Source organism: Maylandia zebra, linkage group LG4 (genome assembly GCF_041146795.1).
Source record: "Maylandia zebra isolate NMK-2024a linkage group LG4, Mzebra_GT3a, whole genome shotgun sequence".
NCBI classification, from domain to species: domain Eukaryota; kingdom Metazoa; phylum Chordata; class Actinopteri; order Cichliformes; family Cichlidae; genus Maylandia; species Maylandia zebra.
In genome coordinates, this window is record NC_135170.1 from 27,260,125 (window position 1) to 27,284,354 (window position 24,230).

The 24,230-nt window shown below is 38.7% G+C and overlaps 1 protein-coding gene across 2 annotated transcripts; it reads left to right on the top strand.

Annotated features, from left to right (window-relative positions):
• Positions 1–6,328: 6,328 nt before the first annotated feature.
• On the top strand, positions 6,329–24,230 carry usp31 (ubiquitin specific peptidase 31). Of its 2 annotated transcripts, none has more exons than XM_076883333.1 (16): positions 6,329–7,479; positions 8,129–8,263; positions 8,627–8,721; positions 8,812–8,904; positions 10,351–10,486; positions 10,804–10,951; positions 11,033–11,240; positions 11,599–11,710; positions 12,220–12,314; positions 13,300–13,377; positions 14,625–14,754; positions 14,997–15,116; positions 15,315–15,540; positions 16,140–16,298; positions 16,426–16,578; positions 17,665–24,230. In XM_076883333.1, the coding sequence occupies exons 1-16, from the start codon at positions 6,955–6,957 to the stop codon at positions 19,149–19,151; spliced, it is 3,900 nt and encodes a 1,299-aa protein (XP_076739448.1). In that variant the 5' UTR covers positions 6,329–6,954; the 3' UTR covers positions 19,152–24,230. The 2 variants fall into 2 exon arrangements, with proteins under 2 accessions (XP_076739448.1, XP_004552265.2); XM_004552208.4 differs by having other exon boundaries at positions 11,060–11,240.

Below are 24,230 nucleotides of genomic sequence, written 5' to 3' on the forward strand. Positions count from 1 at the left end.
CTTTCCTGTGCTCACGCTCCACCGATGCTCACTCCAAATATGGCCATAGGAAGTGCCGCGATACTTCAATGCCCTTGAATACGGTCGGATGTATGGCTATTAAGCGTTGACCGTTTTGTGGACAACCGATCGTTAAACAAAGTGTACTGCGTAGATTGATTGTTACTGTTTATACACGAGTAAGTAATATGGCTGGCCGGGTTAACCGATAAGGAGAAAAAAGTATAAGGCAAAGGAAATAGAAACGAAACAGTCGAATCATTTATCGTGTAACATGGCCAACATTTGCTACCTCGACTTAAAGTGAAAATCAAAAATAAATTTAAAAAATGTAGGCTACATATTTTTATGTTAGTAATTTTATTTATTTTATTTTTTAACTTTTGAGGGGTGAGGTAGGTTTAGCAGAGAATTTGTTTTCTGATGACAAGTTGGGTAGAATACAAGAGCACCCTTTTCTTCTTCTACTTCTACTTCTCCTCCTGCTGCTGCCTTTAGGGTTCGGCCCAGCGTATAATCTTCCTTACTTTCACATCACCCCTATTATCTTTCACACCAACGTCCTCCATCACTATATTCATGAATTTCCTCTGACTTCTTCCTCTTTTCCTCCTGCTTGCCAGCCCCATCTTCAAAATGCTTCCCCCTTATATCCACTATCTTTCCCCCGCACATGTCCAAACAATCTCAGCCTTGCGTCTCCAACTTTAATTTCAGCTCAAACCTGTGCTGTCCCTCTGATCATTTATCATTAATATTCAAGTCACTTTTTTAGTCATATTCCACTTAAGTCAGTAAAATTACTAGTCTACTTTCTGTCCTTTAAATGAACGCTTTCCAACACTGATTTACAGTGCAGGTATGTCTTGTCCCCTGCCCGTTTCATGCTGATTGTTACTAACCAAGCTACTTTAGTGAAATTCGGAAGTTTACATTGTTCACCTGAAGGCATCATTTGACTGTTGCTGAGGGATGTCGCCGAGAATAATCCTCTCAGCGGCAGAGGGGAGCAAGTTCAGCTGTCAGTCAGATTGAGATTCATGTACTTTTTTCTTTGCTTTGCTTAATTAGCTCTTCCGGTGCTCTGACAGCGTTGTTGCACCTAAACGGGACTTTAATAAAAGTAGAGTATGCCCTATGCAGAATACCAAAAAGGCATTAGAGGTTTCTCAAACTGAGGTCTCATTTTCATACAAAAAGACAATATTTCACTTTTTCTTTTCTTTTCTTTCTTTCTTTTCTTTCTTTCTTTTTTTTTTAAATACAGAGTATTAGTTCTGAATGTACATTATGTGTTGAACATGAAATTTCTCCACAGGCAGAGCAATGTGGGACAGAGGGACAAAAGAAAACATGCTGCAACCAAAAAAATTCAAGTAGACTACAAATACACAATTGGATATAATGGCCACTGTAGGTAATCCATTATTAATAATCATTTCCCATTTAATTTAAAAATGTGGGATTAGTATTTAAATGATAGAAATAATCCTTTTCTTTATGTAGCTAAATTAGACATCTTGGCAATACGCCTGCTTTGATAATAAGTTCAGGGCCTGTTTTTCATTGCAGTAATATAATGTTACTCTGAGGGTTAAATAGATAAAACACAGCATATGGGAGTCATTTCTTTTATGACACGTCAGAAATTTTCTCACACGACACATGAGTGAACGTGCATGTGCTTTAAACTGGCTCAGGAACATTAATCATACCATTGCTTTTTTCTAATTATAGATATCATAGCAGAAGGTGCAAGCAGGCATCATCTTGTAGCGTAGGACTGGCAATTCACTAATGTATACTATTCATCAGCGTCAACAAAGTCAAAGCTTATCTTATTAGGGGATTTCATTTATCACAGTTTACTGACAATAATGTACATAAAAGCCTGGAGCAGTTATTGTGTTACAATGGTTTTAAATTAAGTAAGAGTGACCTTTGTTTATAAAGCCTATAAAGCCCATAAAACATAGACATGTTTTATGGAAATAATTTAGCATATTATTTCAAATCACGGTAAACAAAAAAAAGTTTTTACATCTATTTTAGAGCCTCTTGACATTCCAATTAAAACCAAAACAATACCAGAGCACTTCAGCTGTATTTTGAGTAAACACATTGGCATTCAAGAACATAAGAGCTGTAGTTCAGTCTTCAAAATTAATCTTATATTTTGCTGTTTTTCTGCTCAAAGCCTTTCCTAATTGATACTTGATCACTGGGAGGGTCGTGATGGGATAATTGCCAATGTTAAAAGCCTGTTTATTTGATTTATTTATTTATTTCTTCATTTTTTTTTTCTTTTCTATTTTTTTATGAGAGGTATTTTTTTCATGACTGATTGCAAGTGCCTCCTGTGAGTAATACAAAAATAGACTGACAAGGACTCCAAAGCTGGAGTCGGAAGAATAATATCAAAAGCCTTATCAAATCTACTAATGAGGAAAACCAAAAAGGTAGACTGTTCCTTGATTTTGATGTATTTTGACATCATTTTAAAATCTAAGAAAAATCAAGCACAGGGCTTTTCCTGTCTTGAGTGATAAGACACATGTGACCCTGTGCCTTGTTTCCATGGACACATCATTAACGAACTTCCCCAGCTGGCTCCAAGTGCTTGAAGTATTGGTGGCAAATAATAAGAGAAGGATTTTTCAAAAGGAAGACAAAAGCAAAAGTGACTTTCAAAGTCCAGCACTTGAAGAGATTAAAGTCCTACAGATGCCACATGATTGAGCAGTTATAGTATATATTCAATATAGTCTTGGAATTTAGTGCATTGAATCATTTCCTTCCATTGAACGAGACCTTGCACTTTCTTGATGAGAACTGCACTAACAACTTCAGTTTTTTCAACCATTATAAGGTGGTTAAAATACACTTCCTGTAACTGTTACCTTGAAATCCCCAACCCACCCAACAGCGTCATATTCTCAGCACATATGTATATTAGTTGTAACATCGTTCTCTGTACAGATAAATCCATTATACATTGCATAAAGGGTGTCCAGATCCAGTAGGTACGTACAGCTTTATTGATTTTAAAAAACAATTACTGGGATTACAAGTTGGATTCTTTTATTTTCTCTAATTCACAGAGGGTTAAAATTTTACGTACAAGCTAAAATGTATACTTACTCCCCACTAATATTTTTGCTGAATGTCCCTTAGAAAGTTGTACCTTGACCAGACATTTTTGGTAGTCAGGAGTAAGCTTCTGGATATATGACCACTCTTCTTGGCAGAATTGAGTTCATCTAAACTGGTTGGTTTCCTGGCAGGGACCTGCCTTCTAAGCATAAATTTTGAACAAATTTTCAATAGAGGTGAGGTTAGGGCTTTGCAAAGTACCAGCAAAACATCCCTAGAGCATGATGCCACTGCAAACATGCTTGAAATCAGAGGTTTAAAAGCCTCAACTGCACTCCTCCAAATATATACCTCTTGTCATTGTGGTCAAATAGCTCAATGTTTGTCTGACCATAAAACATTTCTCCGAAGTGCATTTGGCTTTTCCATGTGGATAACTGCGAAACTGAATTTTAAGATTTTTTTCTTGGTCTGCACCCTCAGTTTATGATGATAAAAAACTGGCTTCACGTGGGAGATGGGACGCTGGTGTTCTAGCAGTGTCCAGTTCTTGGCAAGGTTGAGTTTTGGTGGTTTCTAGGTTGTTTCTGAAAATCCTTAGCAATTTTATCCAAGGGTGACAGTTTGTGTCTTCTTCCAGACCTGGGCAAAGTGGTGACACATCCAAACTTTTACTTCCATGCTGCCTTTTTATGCTGCCACAGAGAAAACTGCCAATTGGAGTTCGTCACGATCACGAATGAGAATTTAATAGGTCTTAGCCTTTATCTGCAGCAGATGAACAGTATCTGAAAGTCACATTTTTAAGAAGGATGTGACACAGAGGACCTGAGAGATGCATCTGTCCCTTCATTTGACTCATGTACTATTCACGAAAGCCTCACCAGAAATGGTGTCCATGGGGTGGCTGTCGAGCAATCATTCTTAAGAAAAGAAAACAGGGAGAAAAGACTGATGTGTGCCAAATTACTCAATAACTGGACAGGAAATCAGTGGCAACAGCTCTTATGAAGTGATGAGTGCGAATGGGAACTTTTTGCTTCAAGGAGACAGGTACAGCAGAGAAGATCGTGGTCTGGAGCTGCATTTCACTCAGTGGTATTAGGGATCTTGTCAAAATTGGTGGAATTATGATGCCACACCATCTGGAAAGTAAATGATTGGCAACAGCTTAGAGAGAACAGAAAAAAAAAAAGGCAGCCAGCATCAAAATAGGCCTGGAAAGGTTTTCCTAAAGACTACTTAAAGAATTACTAGAAACCTTCTAAAGAAAATTTAGCCTGTGTTGGAGAATAAAAGTGATCATACCAAATATTGGCTTTAAAGTACTTTAGAAGCGCACAAACTCTTTTTTAAACTACATCTATATACTGTATTTCTATGTACGACAAACATCTTTCAATAAATTACTGAGCCTAGTTCTCCTTTTTCTAGCAAAATATAAATGAATGAATAGGGTGGGGTGGCTCGGACTTTTTTACACAATGCTTTATGCTTTATTTGAAAAAAAAAAAAGAAGCTCACATTTGGCCCTGTAATCTCTGTAATCTTTAAAAGGATGGCTGGAAGTGTCACCCTGTTAAGGTTAGTAGCAACAATGTTACCTGACTGTTTTGAGAGCATCAAAAATATCCAGCCTGAGTTAAATTATAACCCACAAAAACACATGTACAAAAACACTTCACAAATAACAGTCAGTTTGACAATGTAGCTGCTACTAACTAGCTAAGAGTAAAATGCATATGACCCTTTTCAGACTGAACACAACCGATATCAGATTTGACTTGGACACAAGGACATTAGAAAGTCTGACTAAGCAGCTTTTAAATAAGATATTGCTGCATTTGGAGTGATAAATAAAATACAATCTTCTCTCACAGTCACGACAATGTATTTTATCAGACATATCCTGCGTTAATTATTTTGATTCTTTGTTTGAAAAAATGTACAAAGATATGGACAACCATATGCTAGCATGGCCATACAAAATTCACACACGTGTAGATATACACATACCACCTTCTAATATATGTACTTCAGTTACTCAGATAATCAGATAAATAGGCACACTTGTGGCTCTCCTTTTCCTTTTTTAATGCTAGTTGCACCTCCTTCAGGCACAATAGTGAACTGAAAGTAATGCATGTTGAGACAATTGCTTCCAGTGTGTACACATCTTAACAACTTAACACTCAATTCTGAAATACCCTTCCCAAAGCCCTGGTCTCAACCCTACTAAGTTGTGTTGTAAATTGTGGACAATGCTTAAAAGCCAGGTCTATACCAAGAAACCAGCCAACTTAAGTTTTGCCAAGAAGAGTGGTCACTTATCCAACTAGAATTATGTCAGAAAACTGGTTATTAGCTACCAAAAGTTTCTGGTTGAGGAACTTGCCAGAGGACATTTAACCAAATATTAGTGCTGGTGTATGTATTTAGAGCCTGTATGTTTACTTTTGACTCTTTGTGGATTAGAGAAAATCCAGCTCCTGTAAGCTTTTGTAAAGTACATAATAGATGTATACCCTGGAAAAAGAACACTTCAAAGAAATCATTAAAATCCCCAAATTACTCATGTCCATGATGTGTGTGAACTTCAGACTACAATTGTAAATCCCAGAATAAGATGTGATCTAACCAATTTGAGAAAGATTAAGAGATGCAAAATGATTACAAGAGAAATTCACTAAGCCCAAAGTGTGGCACAAAATGAGATATAAAAACACCAAATGAGAGACAAAACCCCCAAAACAAAAGAAAGTATAACACAAAGATACACAAAATGACACTAAAGATGCAAAAAACAAAACAAAACAAAAACAAAAAAAACAACCCAACCAAAAACAGTGTCAACAGGGCAGACGCAGAGGAGCAAATGACTGTAAACAGAATCATAAATGATCAATATAAGAGACAGACGATGACTGGTATCAGCATGGTTAGTCCTTTGCGTGTATTACACCCCTGTGGTGAGTACAGCCCAATACTGTCACTAATCTGAATTCTTAAGATCTCCTTCCTGAAACTAATATATCTCTTAAAAATTAAACCTTTGATCAGACCTTTAGAGTTAATTATAACTGAATGATAGCCACGGTAGGTACATTTTCCCAGTTAACAAAAGAATATAATCTTAAACCGCTGATCCAACTCCTAGCCAATAGGTGGCGGTATATTAGCTCTAAACAGAGTTATCTGCCGACTACTCGGACAAGAAGAAAAAGAAGAAGTAAACGACAAGCTACTTGGTAGCTTATCCCGAATGTGCCTCTGAATGTGCTAGAAGATGTGAGGTTTAACTGGATTTCGTACACACTCTGCTTAGAGTGTAATTGCCTGCATACCATGGCGGACTGTCTGCTCGTATCGGACCGTGGTGGCTGGGCCGGGAAGCACTGCCGCGGTTTCTGCTGCTCTTGTTGAACCGTTAGCTAATTCAGCTAACGCTGCTGTTTTTACTTCAGCACAGCCGCTGTCGCTTCGGTGCTGCAGGGCAGTAGATCGCAACAACACGGTAACTTTGAAGCAAGTTGCAGGCATAAACAGCTAACCTAAGCAATGTCAGTGCTGCATCTCTTCCGCCATTAGGTCATTTGTTTTGTTTTGTAGGCAGGATTGTTGTGGAGGATTAGCTAACGTTTTTTGACAACATAAAGACCGCTGCATGCTTTTGGAAGACACAACTTAGTGAACATGTTACCCGCTAACGCACCTAACACTCCCTGCAGCTCTAACGTTAACCACTGCTGCTGTCTACATATTTTGAGATGTAGCATCAGTTAGCCAGCAAGATGACTCGGACTCCGTGCAGCACATCTGAGTTTTCCGTCTGCATGTGAGCTGTCTGTGAGAGGGGAAATCATGTCTTGTAAAGCCGCAATCAAGGACAAGAAGTCCAGCTTCAGCAAGAAGCTGTTCAGGCGAGGCTCTGTGCGCTCTGTGGGCAGTTTTATGAGTAAACTCCTGAGGACACTCACAGCGCTGTCACACTTTGGATCCGAAGTGCAAACCGAGGATGACAAAGATGATGGAGGATTTTCCACGTTTAAATCTGGAAGTAAAGATGTACCCATGGAAGATGGGGACCTGGGGGGCTTCCTATCCAGGGAAAGGGTTCCTGGGGTGTCCGGTCTAAAAAACCACGGCAACACCTGCTTCATGAATGCAATTCTGCAGTGCCTCAGTAACACTGAACTCTTTGCCGAGTACCTCGTTTTGGAGCACTACAAAGGCGAGGAGGAGGACGAGGACCAACCAAAGACAAATGGTGTGCATTTGCAGAAGAAGGGTCTTCTGGCCAAAGGAGAGGTCACGGAGCAGCTGTCAGGACTTGTGCGGGCTTTATGGACGTTTGAGTATACCCCCCAGCATAGCAGGGACTTCAAGGTAAGAGTGACATCAATAAATCAAGGCGAGATAAATAGGGGACCTATTATGCTTTTTCACGTTTTCTGTCTTATATATACTCTTACAGTAGTGTATACAGTCATATTTAACATGACCAAAGTTTCAAAGAATGAGGGCAGTGCACTGTATAAACAAGGAATTCCTTTGGGCCAAACTTAAGCTTCTGTCTGCTTTAGATGCTTGGATGGAGATATGTTTTTCTACTCTTGTCTCTGTATGATGTCAGTGATTGCAGTGGCTGCTTTTGTTTGTTGATGCAACCAACCACTTCTAATAAAATAGCTTAAAGGGAGGTTGAATGGGCTCGTTTTAGACCGTGGATGAGCAGGAGTGGTGATAAGGGATCTGAGATAAATAAAGATTATTTTGAACCGTTGCTGATGCAGAACTACTTGCATAGGATAAAAAAAGTATTGAGTTGGACTTGAGCATAACAAGCCCTCTTTAAGTAAAGATGACCAGGATTATATTTTTATAACAGTGTATGGTAAAAACAATGCGTACCTACACCACACAAGTCTTATACCTGTTGTTAATAAAGCTTTACTCAATGATCTAGATATTCAGAGTGATTTCAGGATAAACGGTGGCAGGCATCGTAACTTTTGGACCATGCTGTTTCTTGCAGAATGTTGTGTCAAAAAATGCCACACAGTTTAAAGGAAACGCTCAGCATGATGCCCAAGAGTTTCTGCTGTGGCTGCTGGACAGAGTACATGAGGATCTCAACACCGTCAACCCCAACAGCAGGCCTGCTATTAAGGTGAATCCAGAAAATATTTGGTGTTCTAATGTACGTAACCCCCCCTAATCAAGCCACAATTGTGAATCATTAACTGGATATTTTCTCCTCATTGCAACTCATCAGTTTTCATTCCAAGGCTATTTTGTTTCAGTTTATATCTCATCAGTGTTCGGGGTGTTTTGGTCACTTGGTGCAGCTTCCAAATGAGCGGCATTCACAGTCTGGCTCATCTAGGCTTGCCAGGCTTTGTTTTCTCTTTTTTCCCCAGAGCTACTCAATAACAAGACTGTGTAGCTCCCACAGCAGCTTGTGAACCCTGATAGACCAGAATTTATTATGATGAAGTAATCAGACTAAACAAACCTGTTTGTTTTTGTTCAGCCACCTATTGAAGAAGACGATCAAAGCATAGAGGGACCATCTCCTCCCCTTTCTGCTGGGTCGTTTGTACAAGAACTGTTTCAGGCTCAGTACAGGTAAGCCGTAGATGTAGAAGCTCTGTTGCTCTGACAATGTGACAGGGATGTCTCTGCACCACATTAAGATTTTTAATGTTTTCCCAACAGGTCTTCTCTTACCTGCCCTCATTGCCAAAAGCAGAGCAATACCTTTGATCCCTTCCTCTGTATCTCATTACCAATCCCGCTGCCTCACACACGGTGAGTTTCTCCATCTGAGCTGTGCTATAGGTCAGGGAGTAATCAGTTAACAACACTTTGATGACATGTTCTTACATGTTTCTGATGTGTTTGTTGCTTTACCAGGTTGTTTGCATTTCTACACTTTAAGCAGGCATGTTTGTTTAAAGGTCTTTAGAGGAATGATACCTTTCACTGGCTGTAAAACAGAATGTGTGTGAAAATATGCAGTATATGTGATTGCAAAAGTGGGCGTGTTAAATGTCCAGGAGTAGATTTGTTTGTTGTTGTTGTGTTGTAGAGCATAGATCTCATTTTATAAATTAAAAAAAAAAATTGTTCTTCAGGCCATGATATTCACATTTTATTTCAATTAAAATAATAGATTTTTACATGAAGGTCTAAAGCCATGATTAAGTTTACATCAGTAGTGAAAGAATTTGATATGGCCCTCTTAACATGAATTCCATTAGCTAAAAAGTAATCTCTTCCCTAAAGAAAAGAGCTCACATGGCTCAGAGGTGACAGAGTTGGAATGTGTATCGAGGTTGTCTGACATTTTAAGGAATAAAGCCCTTTGGAGATGAGTTGGAAGGCCAAAAAGCACGACTCCTCCCACGAAGAAGAGAATTTGAGAGTATGTGACTAGAACCTTAAAGGATTCATAACCGAAAACAAACACTCTGTAAGCCTCAGAGACTGAAAGACCCAGAGTGAAATTTCAAAAGCATACAAAAGAAGCGCAGAGTTTTTGAACAAAGCTTTACTGTTTGGATAAAGTAAAGATGATTCCCTAGCTAAGTGAAAGAAAGAGGAAGATGTCACCAGGGAAGCTACAAATTGTATGGCGATGTCTAAAGGTCACTGACAAACAGAGTTCCACAAACTATGAAATATGAGGATTTTGGCGTGTCACCATCCTGTTACTTTTTAACCTCTGGAGCTTGGGCATCACCAGGGCTCTGCTATTAGAAGTCTCATAGACATTTCTGTTCTATGATATGATCCTATCCAAATATTTACTTTATTGTAATATCCATTATTATACTTTACACTGATTGTTCTGGACTCGCAAAGAACAAATATTGGCTAACTGTCCAAATGCTTTTAGGCTCAAAGTATTTGGATTACATATCAAAGTATTTTTATGGTTGCAGTACGATAAAGATAAAAAGTGGCTTTATAGCACTTGGACACAAAGACAGCGTCATGGACTAAACAAACCTGGCGTAATGTTATCTTAGCATGTACTTTCAGGTAGCATGCAGAATCAGAGGTGTGATGTGTTACACAACAGTGCCTGCGTCTAGTGTGGCACCTTTCCCGTCATATCAGTTCAGCTCCGGCTTACTTAAAGGCCAAGCTGCAACACCACACCCTCCCCATTTTGTCCAGTATTAAATAGGTGTGTGAATTTTTTGTGTGTGTGTTTTATTTGTGCTGCTCATTCCCGTTTCTTTTTGTTAGGCCCTTGTATGTGACGGTGGTGTACCAGGGGAAGTACTCTCACTGTATGAGGATTGGAGTTGCTGTTCCGCTCAACAGCACCGTGTATCGCCTCAGAGATGCTGTGTCACGCGAGACTAAGATCCCAATGGACCAGGTGCTATTCCTGTCACTTATCAGGGTCTGCCACAGTGAGACTATATTACGGGCACAGTGTCGGTACAGCCAGTTCTAAAACAGAAGCGAGTTTTGCTCCAAGCCCCTGGCTGTTATAGGTTATATTTGGGAGGTAGTACGCAATTCTAACATTTGTTCTTAGTACTACAGCAGCAAAAAAGGGCTTGAGAGCATATGTAAATTACAGCTCAAGCAGGATGCAGCTGCTAATAAGATTACTGAATTGCTGTAATACTGATATGGACTTGATACAGAATAATTGCTACAAGGTTTAAATGTGCTGTTTTTCTCTTGTAGTTTGTTTTGACTGAAATGTACTACGACGGCTTTCACCGTTCGTTTTGTGACGATGATGACGATCTTGACATCATACAAGAGAGCGATTCCATCTTTGCCTTTGAGACACCTGAGACCTTCAGGCTGGAAAACATCCGCACAAAAAGAGGTTACTCAGTAGTTTTACATTTTTATTTTATTTTATTTTTTTAAAAGGTGTGTTCTGCATTTTCCACGTTTAATCAAAAAGACTCGCGTGCCATTCTGTCTTTCGCAGGAAGCCTTCTGGCAAATCTGAATCATAACAACTTGAAGTATGGGACAGAAATCAGCAGGACTCCGTCTTTTATGCAGGGCGCTGTGACACCTGTAACTGCATCACCCAATAAAAACCTGGGACCAGAAAAAATGATCCTTTTGGTGTGTAACAGAGCGTGTACTGGCCACCAAGGAAAGAGGTACTGCATCTCAGAATGATTTTATGTTCTGCATTTCTTACTCATCCACTCTGCTTCTTCTGATTATGTAATACATGCCCTGTTCTTGTGGGTCTGTCAGTGATAAAGAAGGGTTATTGACATAACCCACAATTTGTCCCTGGCATTTACCTAATAACAGGCCTGATTCCTACTTTTATTTTTTCATGTCTATTTAAGTGCTATTTATGACACTATGTTTGCACTGAAGCACCGCAGCAATTTCCTAATGTTGTAAACCTGCTCAACATTTGGCAATAAACCCCTTTCTGATTCTGATTCTGATGGAGAAGCTGATAGCAGCTAATGGAACTTGTGCATTTTGTTTTTTTATTTTTAGGTTTGGCCTGCCTTTTGTACTGTACTTGGAGCGCACTGTGACCTGGGATGCTCTGCAAAAAGAGATCCTTGAGAAAATGCGCCATCTTTTGAGGCCTGGGGTCTACATTCAGGTAGGATGACAACCACTCACTGCCTTATACTCAGTTTATTTCCTTAAGTAGTCCTGCAGCCTTTATTTACCTGAACTGCTGAAGTCAAAGGTTTTATTTGGAGGTGGTTTATAGTGATCGTACCCTCTGTTTGATCACAAGTAAGTACAAACCTTCCTCCAGCATTCTCCTGTTTATACCGACTATACAAGCAGTGACTACCACTTGTGGGGAGATTATTAAGAAAGCTTTATTTTAAACAACAAGGTATCTAGACCCATCAGTCTAGATACCTCCTGCACTGATGGGTCACATCTTTGCTAGCTTAACATGAAAGTTCATAAAACAGAAACAAATGTCGAGTGACACTTTCTGACAGATGATGTACAGCTGGAAAGACAATAGTCTTAATTTATTTTTTAAGTGAAGTTGAAATTTTAATAGGTATCAAAACTATTTTTAAGACAAAAGAGTTTAAAGTAGTTGGATGACACTGGGGGGTTTATATTTCATTTTCATTCTGTGTGCAGGTTGGACCTTTCAGTCTTCGAGTGGTTGGCGTTGTTGGCATCACCTACCTCCTGCCCCAAGATGAGCGACCACTGTGTCATCCAACTGTGGAAAGGTCCGTTCAGATAGCCATTGTTATATTTGATAACTTCTTGATTTCAGATGAGAAGTATGACCTAAAATTTAACTAAGTCGGGATATGTTTATTCAGAACGTTCTTTAGTAAATTTCAGCTTACTCACACTGTGACTTCTTGTTACAGCTCATAAAAGCAACTTATAAGGCTAATAACCCAGACTATAAAATGACTGTTTTTCTCTCTAAAGCCTGTTTACATTGCCATAATTATATTAGATCACTGAACTTAAAAAAATAAATAAAAATGCAACCTTGCCTTGCAAAACAAGTATAGCCGTTTGACATGTCGTAGTCATGTAATGTAGTAACAAACTCAGCAGTTTAAAAAAGGTGTATTACCGGTGCCAGGCTCTCCAAATGCCTTAATGTTTTGCAGCAGTCACAGCACGTCAGTGAAAGTGAGAAAATCTGAAATCCTAATAAATACTGGTGCATAAACATAAAGGTAAAGGCAGGCATGAGCTTGAGTAAATAGTTTGAAGTTGTAATTACATCAATTTTCAGCTTTAATCTCACCTCTCCACACTTGCCCCATCAGTTCTACTTCACTTATGACCTGAGCAGAGGACATGCCCTAACAGGATTTGAATGTTAAATTACCAGTTTGGCCTGTTTGACTTAGAAACTGAATGATTTCAGAATAACAAAACAAGTCACAACACTGCAGATGCACAAACCAAAGTGCAATTATATTTGATTTTATTATGATCATGATTAATCAGTGGCGATCATAACTAGCATTCTTTCTTTTGTTTATTGATTACAGTCCTGAAACATTTAATAAAGCTCTGTTCTCAGTATAAACTATTAACTCTCATACTGTATTCAAATGTCTGTCTGACATAAAGGTGTTTTTAAATTACATTTAAGTGAATGAAACTTGTCATACAGTGCTTGGAAGAGGGGAAAAAACCTTTTTCACTCATCTTACTTTGTTGCTAAATTATTTTTTCTCATTACAGAGCATACAAGTCCTGTGGACAAGGGGGACCACCACATGTGAAAATTGTGGTTGAATGGGACAAAGAGACCAAGGACTAGTAAGTGGAAAAAAATACGGATGTGTATGTGTCCAGTTTCACTTGTCTACAGCACAGTTGTTCTGCAAAGGATAAAAAGTTTGAATTGGAATTTGTGGGCCCTTTAACCAGAGCTAAACAAATATCATTGTTAAATTAAAAAAGTATAGTTTTTGTTAGCCATGACCTATCTACCCAAATATAAAAGCCAGCTTTGACAAATAGTAAGAAATGAGGTCTTTACTATAGGCAGACCAATTCTGCTTAAGACCCATTTTGAGATGGGGAAATGCTGAAAACTGTTCTGAAAATTGGTAAAGCCACTGGTTATAACTGACTTTGTTGACATAACATTGACTCTGTAATTGATTATGATTGCTACAGACAGCCTAGTTTTGCTTCGTAAGCAGTTCCATTCAGGCCACCATAGAAATGATGGAACATTACAGACAAATGCGGCTGAACTTCAAAGTGTTTTGATGTCTGCAGTTGCAGAATTTTGACCCGTTTCTGGTCCTGACTTAATGTAACTGCCTTTTGACTTTAAGGGCAAAATCTGTAGTGCCACAGACACAGAAAACCCCCCACCTTCCCCACTCCCATCTCTTCTATTGTAGCTGTCAGGGCTGTGGTTTAGCAGTTCAATGTGTCTCAGCATTTTCAGTAAAATTGATGGTGACAGTAATTGCTTTGCCGAGTGTTTCTGAAAAGACGTTCAAATTGAGCAACACCTCAAACTTAACTAAGGATGTTTCAGAGGACGTGGCCTTTTCTGTGCGTACCTCCTAACATATCGTTTGCTTGACAGGATTTCTTTTTTCAAGAACTAACTTATGTAAAATGTCAAAAAATTCACGATGCATTTGAAGCAGTTCCTTCTTTCTCACTAAGCTGACTAATATGTCGAGCAGTTAACACAAACGCCCATGCTGGCCAAATCAAACTTTTTTTTCCCCCTTTTTGGTACTTGGATGTTGATGATGTTGGCTTTGAACAAATCCTGTCGAGTTCATGTGTAATGCATGTCTGCACAAGTGCTGATTGTGAAGCCCTTTAAAGTCTTAAATCCTTTAGTTGCACTGCTGGGTGTGAACCGTTAATGTAAGGACAAACAGCATTCTTATGACATGGTAAACAATTACTTCATCTGTCTCAGTTACAATAAAATACTGGTCAGTTTATTTTTCTTTTATCAATCTCAGATCCTGTGATCCTCACCTGACTGCGCTGTTACACGAAGGGTGTGTTTCTTTTTCTGTTTCCCACAGTCTGTTTGGACACACCGAGGAAGAGTATATTCCGGATGCTGAGAGTGTCTATCTGCATAGAGAACAACATCACCAGCCGCAGGCCTGCACCCTTGCTCAGTGCTTTCAGCTGTACACTAAAGAAGAGCAGGTAGACACACGAGCATGTATGCATGCGTGCAAGACGGCACTGTTAGTAGTTTAAGTTGAATAAATAAATCGTAAACTGGCCTTGGCACATGCGCTCACAGTGGTTTTACTGTGTTTTGCTCTGGAGTAAAAGAGAGAAGTTGGAGGGAAATTCGGGGCCTCATCCTGTGTGAGGTCTATTATATAAGCTCTGTGGTTGGGGCTTTCTCTTCATAGCTACTCCTTGGGTCTTGTGTGTTTTAGCTGGCCCCAGACGACGCCTGGCGCTGTCCCCACTGCAAGCAGCTGCAGCAGGGCCGGATTAAGCTCAGCCTGTGGACGCTCCCGGATGTACTCATACTGCATCTCAAGAGGTTCAGACAGGTATTTTAGTTCATCTGGATATTTTCAGTAAGAATTTGTAAGTAAGTTTTTTGCTAAATCCTATATGTTGACCAGCAGATATTAAAAATTAACACTGTACATCTGCAGAACTTAAAGGTTAGAGTTTTAGTCTAGGTGGACAGCTGATGGTCAGATAACGAGACTCTGTTGCAACATGCTTCTATATTTTTGTTTCAGGAGGGGGACCGGAGGGTGAAGATGCAGAACATGGTGAGGTTCCCGTTGATGGGGATGGACATGGCTCCTCACGTGGTTAAGAGAAGCCAGAGTAGCTGGAGTTTACCTTCCCATTGGTCTCCGTGGAGACGGTCCTATGGACTGGGAAGGAATCCTGATGACTACCTGTATGACCTGTATGCTGTTTGCAACCATCACGGGAACATGCACGGAGGCCACTACACTGGTAATGCGAGCAGTTCTTTGCTTCAGACCTATTTTAAAATGGATCAGAAATGCAAATTAAACCTTTTTTTAATGCCTGTCCTTATTTTCTCTCATATGTGCAATGTTACTGTGTTTGAAAGTCAAATGAAATGTGGGCAAGCTGTCAAATAGTGATGTAAAAGTATATAAAAGTAATCCCTGTAAGCCAAAAGCTCAGAGTCAGCCTCCAGACTACTGGAATATAAGCTTCATGCCAAGCTAATGTCAGCGAAGCACATGATTTCCTTATATTTCCAAGTGTTATATCCCAGTAGAGTCAAACTACAAGCTGCTTGGTAACATTTTTGCTGAGCAGTATTTTGGGATTAGGAGAAAGTGGGCTTTCAGACAAGCGGGCATTTAAAGGGACAAAACCAAAAAATGGCTTGTTTCAGCCTGAGGTAAAACTGAGTGGGACATCAGGGGAAGGAGTAAAAAAGATCAAGTCAAACAATGAATCACTGATTTGCTTTTAACTGTGATAAGATGCAAATTAAACGTTGTATTGGAAATGAGCATATCAAGCAGCTGAATGTGTTTGCCATCCATGTTAACTCATTCTTTACTTTGTGCTCACAGCATACTGCAAAAACTCCATTGATGGTCAGTGGTACTGCTTTGATGACAGTGAAGTTACAGCAATAGCTGATGATGACGTGTGCCAGCAAACAGCCTATATACTGTTCTATCAGAGGAGAACAGTCATCCCCTCTTGGTCTGCCAATAGCTCTGTGGCTGGTCAGTATTTATTTATACACCATTTGTCCACCTAGCATATGTAATGTATACCGTACCATAAAGTGGCATAATAAGCTTTATGTGACATTTAAGGCTTAAAATGTATCCATGTTTGTGTTTTAATCAGGCTCTACTAGTTCATCCTTGTGTGATCACTGGATCAACAGGCTACCTGGCAGCAGGCCTGCTAGTTTGGCCTCTGGAGCCTCATCCAGACGCACTTCTCTGGCTTCACTGGCTGAGTCGGTTGAGTTTCCAGTCGAACGTAGTGAGGATGACGGTGAGAAAATGCTGAACTTTCATTTATTTATTTATTTTTATTTAAAGGTTCCTGATTGTTCATTTTCATTGATTTTCATCATACACACATCTACTGCCTCCTGAGCAGGTCATAGTTTCAGAAATGCACAAAGTTCAGAGTTTGGTTTCAAGGTTTTTAAGTCCATCGCATTTATAGGGATACTTTAAAGCTTCCTCTAAAGACAATATCTAAAGTGGGATTAAACATTACAGTCAAGAATTACAAACTCAGACCTTAAATTTACCAATCCCAACTCTAATAATTAAAGTCACAAGGCAAATATGGCATTGGAGTGAAATGAACAAGTCCCCACAGATCTCTGAAGTGTGGGAAACCTTCACTAGCCAGTCTGCAAGATATGGCTTGCATGTTGTAAAATTTCAGAAAACTATGCATGACTTGTCTTGGATGCTCCCTTTTTATTAACTTATAATTTAACATGGTTTTTACTAGTCATCGTGTAGGCCTTGGTCTTGTACTAAGTGAGAATAACATTACAGGCACTGTAAATGTGATAAAGTCCTTTATTATATAGCATAGCTTTGTAGCAATGTAGAAATATGGCCTGAGTGATGTTTAAGGTCCAGTGGGTTATAGCTGTTTGCAATTTTATTGATATTGGCTTTGATAATGGCTAATAAATGAAAATTTAAAAACTAGAGAGTATGACATAGTTTGTCCATCAGATGGCACTCTGCAAGTTCCCTGTTGGTAACATGTGTTTATAATGCTGCAAAACAACCAGCTGATCACAGTAGAGTCAGTGTTAATGAGCAATAGATAATCTGTTGTGGTAATAAAACAAGATTATTTTTTTTAAACAACACGGTCACATCATCTAATAAGGACTCAAAAAAAGAAAACCAGCCAAAATGTCTATTTTTTAAATAATCAAATATCAGTGTCAGTATTGTTATTGATGTAGATACACTGATGGATTTACCCCCCCAAAAGTGTGAAACAGTACAACTATTTCATTTGATTCTTAATATAAAAATAATAATGCTTGTTCATTATTGTGTAGATGTTGGTGTGTTTTAAACTAAATAATTCCCTGTTTTTTAGGAGGATTCTCTGTCCGCCCCTTTGTGAGGAGTATTCAGCGACAGAGTTTGTCCTCCAGGTCATCCATTGCCAGTCCTTTAGCTTTCAGTGACAGTGGGATAAAACCTTCCTGGTCTCTCTCTGCCAAGCTGCACATGAGATCTAACTCGCCCTCACGATTCTCCCTTGACTCTCGGTGTTCCCCTCCTTTAGAGAGGATAGGAGAGGCATGTGACGACAAGGTTTCCACATCGTGTTTTGGCAGCTACAGTAAACACGAACGATACTTTGGCAACAGGACTCCGTTGTCTATGATGGAGAGCAGTTTCCCCGACCAGGACAACAATAAAAGGTTCTTAGACATGTACTGTCGGGCTTCCACTCCAGTGGAAAAGAAGATCACCAAAAATGAGCCAACTGAAAACAACAACCAGATCACAGCTATAGACCAAAACATATTACCCACTCAAGCTACTCCCTCCAAAGAACAGAAACGTAAGAATAGTATCGGAGGATTTGGCTTAAAGGCTGAAAGCACAGGATCCACAAAGAGTGTCAGCAAAGTGGAGCAAGATAAAAGCTCCAAAAAACGATTGTGCTCGACCCACAAGACCTCTGCACCTGAGACGTCTTCCAGTACACCAGTGAAAGGTAAAAAGCTGAGCAATACTAAAGAGAAGAGTGCAAATGCTAAGAAAAGCACCTCGACACCTAGCGGGACTCCCTCCAAAACGAAAGAGTCAAATCAGCCTCCAGAGGCTACGCCACAACATAAGCCATGCGTCCGTTCCACGCCTCAGTCCTCAGCTTCTCCTTCACCAACCTCAAAGAAGAATTCCACTGTCACTGAGAAGAGCTCAACAAACAGCAGGAAGCGGCTTATAGAAAGGAGCTACAGTAGAGATTCTATGCACACTAGCCCTCTGGCTGACAACCTCAGATGCGGCTCGGTAGCACGCTGCTCACTTTCAAAGAGCGGCGAAAGCAACCGTCCTGAGAGGAGATTTGTGCGGAGTTCCAGCAGCAGTTCTTCTGTCACTAGCCTGCGTTCACCCAGCGTTTCCACCAGAGATCTGCAGCGCAGCAGCAAATCTGAGGAGAAAGGGTTGTCTTTCTTCAAGAGTGCCCTCCGACAAAGGGAAAGCCGCCGGTCGGCTGATTTAGGAAAAAGTACCATGCTCACCAAAAAAGCCTCGGAGAGGACATGCAAGCAGAATGGACAAGCCAAGGAGATCGGTGGCAATGGTGGAAAGCCAGGAGACGCGGCGTCTTCTCCGAAATCTGCAGAGACTCCTGGAGGTGAGACAAAATCAGAGACAAAGGAGTCTTCCAAGCCCCCCAGCTCTCTGAGTCGCTCTCTTTTAAATGTAGGCAAGTCCAAGTCTTCCACTTCTGAAGTAAGTTCCAAATCTCCTAATGGGAAGAAACCCCTTGAAAGAATGACATCTTCCCGAAAACTGTCATCGAGCATGCAATCTCCTGCACGAACAACACAGAGGCCTCAATGATACATCTATAGTCGGTATATTGAACAAGCATAATGCAGCTAATCTTTGTGCCTAAGTTTCAGCGAGCTCCAGATGTATTTAAGACACATTTTTGATGTTATGGTTTTGTACTCTTGGTTTAAATGCACATGTTGGGTTTGCAATTTTAGTATTGGCAGCCAGCTTTGAGTGTTTAAAGATATTTAAAAGTACTGTATCATCATCCGCCTACCTGAGTGCCAAGCACTTGTGTAGTATGCTGCCAATTTAGCTTCTTCCAGTAGTAAATATTGATACCTTTTCCACCTTTGGTGGTGCAGCAGCATATTTGATTTTGTGCACGGAAGACCTGTACGACACGAGCGTGAAACAAAACTTGATTTAAAATGCAGCAGCTTATCCATTTGAACTTGAGTCTCTACGAAATACTTATCAATGTCTTGTGCACCAGTAACTTGTAATTCAGATATTGTAGTAGTTTTGTTGTAGTTTTCTGTTACACAGGTTCCAAGTCTTCTAGTTATTCTAGAATTGATTAGCTGGCTGCTGATGCTTGAATTCTGCTGCTGTTCTGTAAGCATTTCAAATCATTGTCAAAGGGTACAAAACTTTAACATCAAAAATAGCCTCTGACAAATACTGAAACAAAATTATTCAGACATGCACACAAATACAAAAGAGTTTCATTCCGAAATAGAGTTGGCTAATAGTACATTTCATTGATTGTTTTTACCACTGATGGGTTAAATCTCTGTTCTTCAAGCAAGTTTCTCCATGCACCTACTGCTTTAGTCTATAAAGGTCTTACAAATATTATTCTTACTCCATTTTTCCATTAAGAAAAAATAAGTAATCTCATAATGTGGCTCTACTTGATAGTTCCTAGCATTGATACAGAGCAGCAGGAAGAACAAAACCAGAACTAATGTTGGCAAGAAATTAGAATTGGTTTACAATTTGTCCAATAATTCAAAACGTTATTATTTTTTTTACGAATACCTTTTTAAATATAAATCTATTTTTCAAAATTTTATTGAAGTACTTTTGCATTAAATTGATAGTGTGTTTTGGAATGAAACCCTTTACAGTCACGGTATATAAATATATGTATATGTGTCTGTACATATATTGACAGAAAGTATATGGTATGTAACTCATTTTTTATTTTCTCCTTCCATGAGCAAGATGAAAATAATCTTAAGCGCCTTTCAATGCTGTACATGTAAACAAATAATTGCCTTTGGCAACATAGTAGTCTTCTACTGTATGCATCACTGAGTAGGAATGTTTTGTTCGCACTTTGTAAACACGAAGCAGTGTCGTAATTATTAATTTAGTAGTTTCGAGACATATCAGACAGTAGATTCAACAGGCCTTAGACTTGAAATGATAAAAGTGTACATTCATCTCGATGTTTCAGGGGCCATTTTTTTTTAAGAAATCACCCCTTTATTTCACCTGGTGCTCTAAAATGCCACTGCTCCACTAGCTCTTGTTTCTTAAATGAGCATTCTTTCAAATGATGACGTTCAGAACTGTGACCACAAACTTCAGAAAAGGTATTGTTTATCATAACCCGCGGTACCTCACTGGAGAATATTTTCCATTTTGTTATTCATCAGCTTGAATCAGAATATTGATAATGAGCCATTTGGTTGATTATAGATCTACACATACATTGTCATGGAGTGGTTGTTGTCCAAATATGGACATGTATGCGAAAATAACAGATGCATTGTGGAGTAAAGTTCAAAGCAGTGGCAGAATATTATCAGTGCTGCCGTCATGATGCTTGCTGGCCTTTTTGTGAACAATCAGCTTTAGTTCACTATAGAAATGCCCCATTTATAAGGCAATACTCATACATTAGGCACCACTGTAGTGTATGTTTCAAAAGATTCAAAGTTATTTTATTATAAACCACAACTAAGTGATTTTACTTCTAGCATAAAACATTTTGAGTTTGGTATTTTGCAGTATCTTTCTCACTATTTCTCTGTAGCATATATGAGGTTTCAGGTTTACATTGGGTTCTCAGATGGTTTTGGATGCCACTCATTTTTAAACAGTTCGGTGTATTATTTCAATGGTCTGTACAGGTTGTTAAAATTGAAATTATACCCAGCAACGTTTAATCTACCTGGTTTGCTTGATGAATTGTCACGTTTAGACAACACGATGTGCTCGAGCAACACTAGATGACGTTTCATGTCTTTATTGAAGCCACCTGTTAAACCTTTCCTTGCATTTAATAACTGGTCGAACATCCTGTTAACCTTCCAGTAATAATTAATTTGTTTATAACTGGGACACTTATTAAAGTAGCCTCAAACCTGACATTTAAGGGAAGCTTTTGAAGGTCTCAGTCAGTGATGAACATCCTATTTATCCTCAGGACGTTTTTATCGCTACTTCTGCGATTTAACATGGCGTGCTAATCTTTAGTGTTAGTGTGGGGTTGCATAAAAAGGTGTCTGCTGCAGACCTGGGACTTTTCTCCGTACGTGGACTGACTATGGCATTCAAGCTGCAACAGACCACAGAGATTACATAGAGCTGTTTAAATATGGTGGTGTTCTTGTAGCTGCTCTTTTCTACTTAACATGTGTAATCTATCAGGAAGCTGACAATGGCACTTTGGATCAAAGCAGGATCATTTTAAGTACATTTAGCTTTCCCTTTCTTGTTTGCCTGTTTAGAAGTCTGTAATTGAAATGTAGTGGTTAGTGTGTATTTTAGAGAGCTGGGCCTTGGCATTAAGCTTTTTTGTTTTTTGCCCATAAATTTTCTTGCTACATAAACAATTTATTAGAACATCTCACGAAGCAGTAGACAATCTCATAATGTAATAAAGTCAAAATGTATAGTGTTTATAACACACTGTGTAAATACGGTTTGTGGTTTGAGGTGCGGATGTCGCCAAACCTTTTATTTGGCTTTTTTCCTGTATATGTTGGACACTAAAAACTGCAGGATGTTTTCACTCATTTTTATAGATTGGCTTTGTTTTGATAACGTAGGGTTAGATGAGAGCTGTTGATTTAGCAGTTGCAGTTAAAGGTCCTAATGGCAAGCAGTTTGTTGAGCTTAAAATTGGCGGTGTGCAGTCTAAACTCTTGAAAGAAAGCTGGAAGCATATTGCGCACCTGTTACAGCCCTGCTGCCAAACATGAACCATAAAAACACTACGATTGCAAAAATCTAAAAAAAAAAAGAAATCATAACAATGTCTTTGTTGTTTGGTGTTCATCAGATGGATTCAGTTTGATTTACAAAAACGTGTCAAACTGCCGCATTTGAGGGCCACTGAATTTATTAACGGTTGAAGGACAAAATATAAGATTCCTAGTTATCAATTCCAGGATCGGTCATCTCGTAGCTTTATCTCCACGCCAGTTATGTGTCTGCATTTTTCATTTTTGTTTGTAAATTTGTTGTCAGTGTACAAAATCGAGAATGATTAAGGAATGCAGTATTGCATGAAAACGCTAATGCATGTATTTATTAACTATGCAAAATTCTGCAGCTGTGTTAAGTAGAAAGCAAAGCATGGCTGGTATATTCATCGCTTAATTTGCACGTCATTTAGAAACTGTAAAATCTAGCATACTTCATCATTGCTTTAAAGGATTAAACTTAATGTTGCCTATATGAAAGAAAATCTAATTAATTCCCTAACTGCATATAGCATTATATCAATTAGTGTTTTGTTTTTTTCTCACTTTGTTATTTAATTCTGCTTATCTGTGCTCTCTGGGTGCTCCTACCACAGTGGTTGTTTATTGTGTGTCTTCTTTAATATTTACTGTTGTACACCAGCAGAGACAACACTATGGAATCGATTATCTCTCTTTGATCACTATATAGACTCATTATGTACACGTATATCGTAAGAATTCCAACTTTGGTTCACCTCAGTGAACGGTTTGTGAACCCCTGTTTCCATGTTCTCAGCTGCATTGAAGATGTGGTCTGTCTGTCATATAAAATAGATACATGTAGCTCAATGCAATAAACAAAGATAGTAAATTTATAGTTTTATAACACAGTACATGATCAGTGACATTATAATATTAATATCTTAATACTTTTGAGGGTTTTTTTATTTTATTTTTCTTATTGTAAACTGTTTATCAACAAACGGTAACTTCCAATGTTTTAAAACGGTGCCATTTATTCTCTTTTTTCTTTCTAATGACTGGTGAAGTGGGTATTAAACGTTAATCACTTTAGTTGTAAAATGCATTCAGGCTTCCCTGCAGAACTTAATTAGGATTAGAGAATCCTGCTTAGAGTTGTTGTTGCGACATAGACGTTTTGTTTTGCTGTTAAATTCATGATGTTCAATTCAAAGTTGCCGTAGCAAAACTACCATAATCCTACATTTGAGGTACAGACTTAAGGTTCTGCAGATGGCGAGGTACTGCAAATACACACCTGGATGAGCTGAAATAGCCGGTTAGGATTTGAGAAGCTTTTGAGAGCATTTTCAAACGGAAACACTACAAAAAAAGGATGCTGAAACTTTTCAGAAGCCTTAAGCAAAGAAAATTGTAATGGACAGTTTCTATCTTTGGATCAGAGAATCTAAGGAGAGGTTTGATGAATGAATGTCACAAGTCTCATTTTCTTTTAAACTATTTTAACACTACAGTGCTTAATGAAAGCATGCCTCTTCTTTTACTTTCTGTATAAATTGTAATGCGTTTGTACACTGCATTCATGGAGATTTGTTTTCATTCTAAAGTCTTTTACTGTACTCCCTGCTGAACTATGTGGTTATTATATTTGACATCTGCAGTGTCTGAATAGACCAATTTTTCTTTCTTTTTTTTTAAATTTTAGTTTACATTAGAATATTTGTTCCAGCATATGCCTGCTATTTCACTTTTTTTTTTAATATATATTTTTACAATTGAAACAACCAGTTTCAAGTTCATTAGACTGTGTCCAAGCATTCTGTTAATTTATTTGTATTTGTCGTTTTTTTAAAAGTCATATATGCACTTTTTTTCCCTCCAAAAGAATGAATGTGTATATACTTTGTTGGTTAATCCATGCAAGTATAAATTGAAAAAGATTAAAAATATTGAAACTGTC

Excerpts from the sequence above, each read along its gene's own strand:
- usp31 (XM_076883333.1), top strand. The coding sequence starts at position 6,955 with ATGTCTTGTAAAGCCGCAATCAAGGACAAGAAGTCCAGCTTCAGCAAG. Across the intron at positions 8,905-10,350 it reads ATCCCGCTGCCTCACACACG|GCCCTTGTATGTGACGGTGG; the intron begins GTGAGTTTCTCC and ends TCTTTTTGTTAG. Across the intron at positions 16,579-17,664 it reads CGAACGTAGTGAGGATGACG|GAGGATTCTCTGTCCGCCCC; the intron begins GTGAGAAAATGC and ends CCTGTTTTTTAG.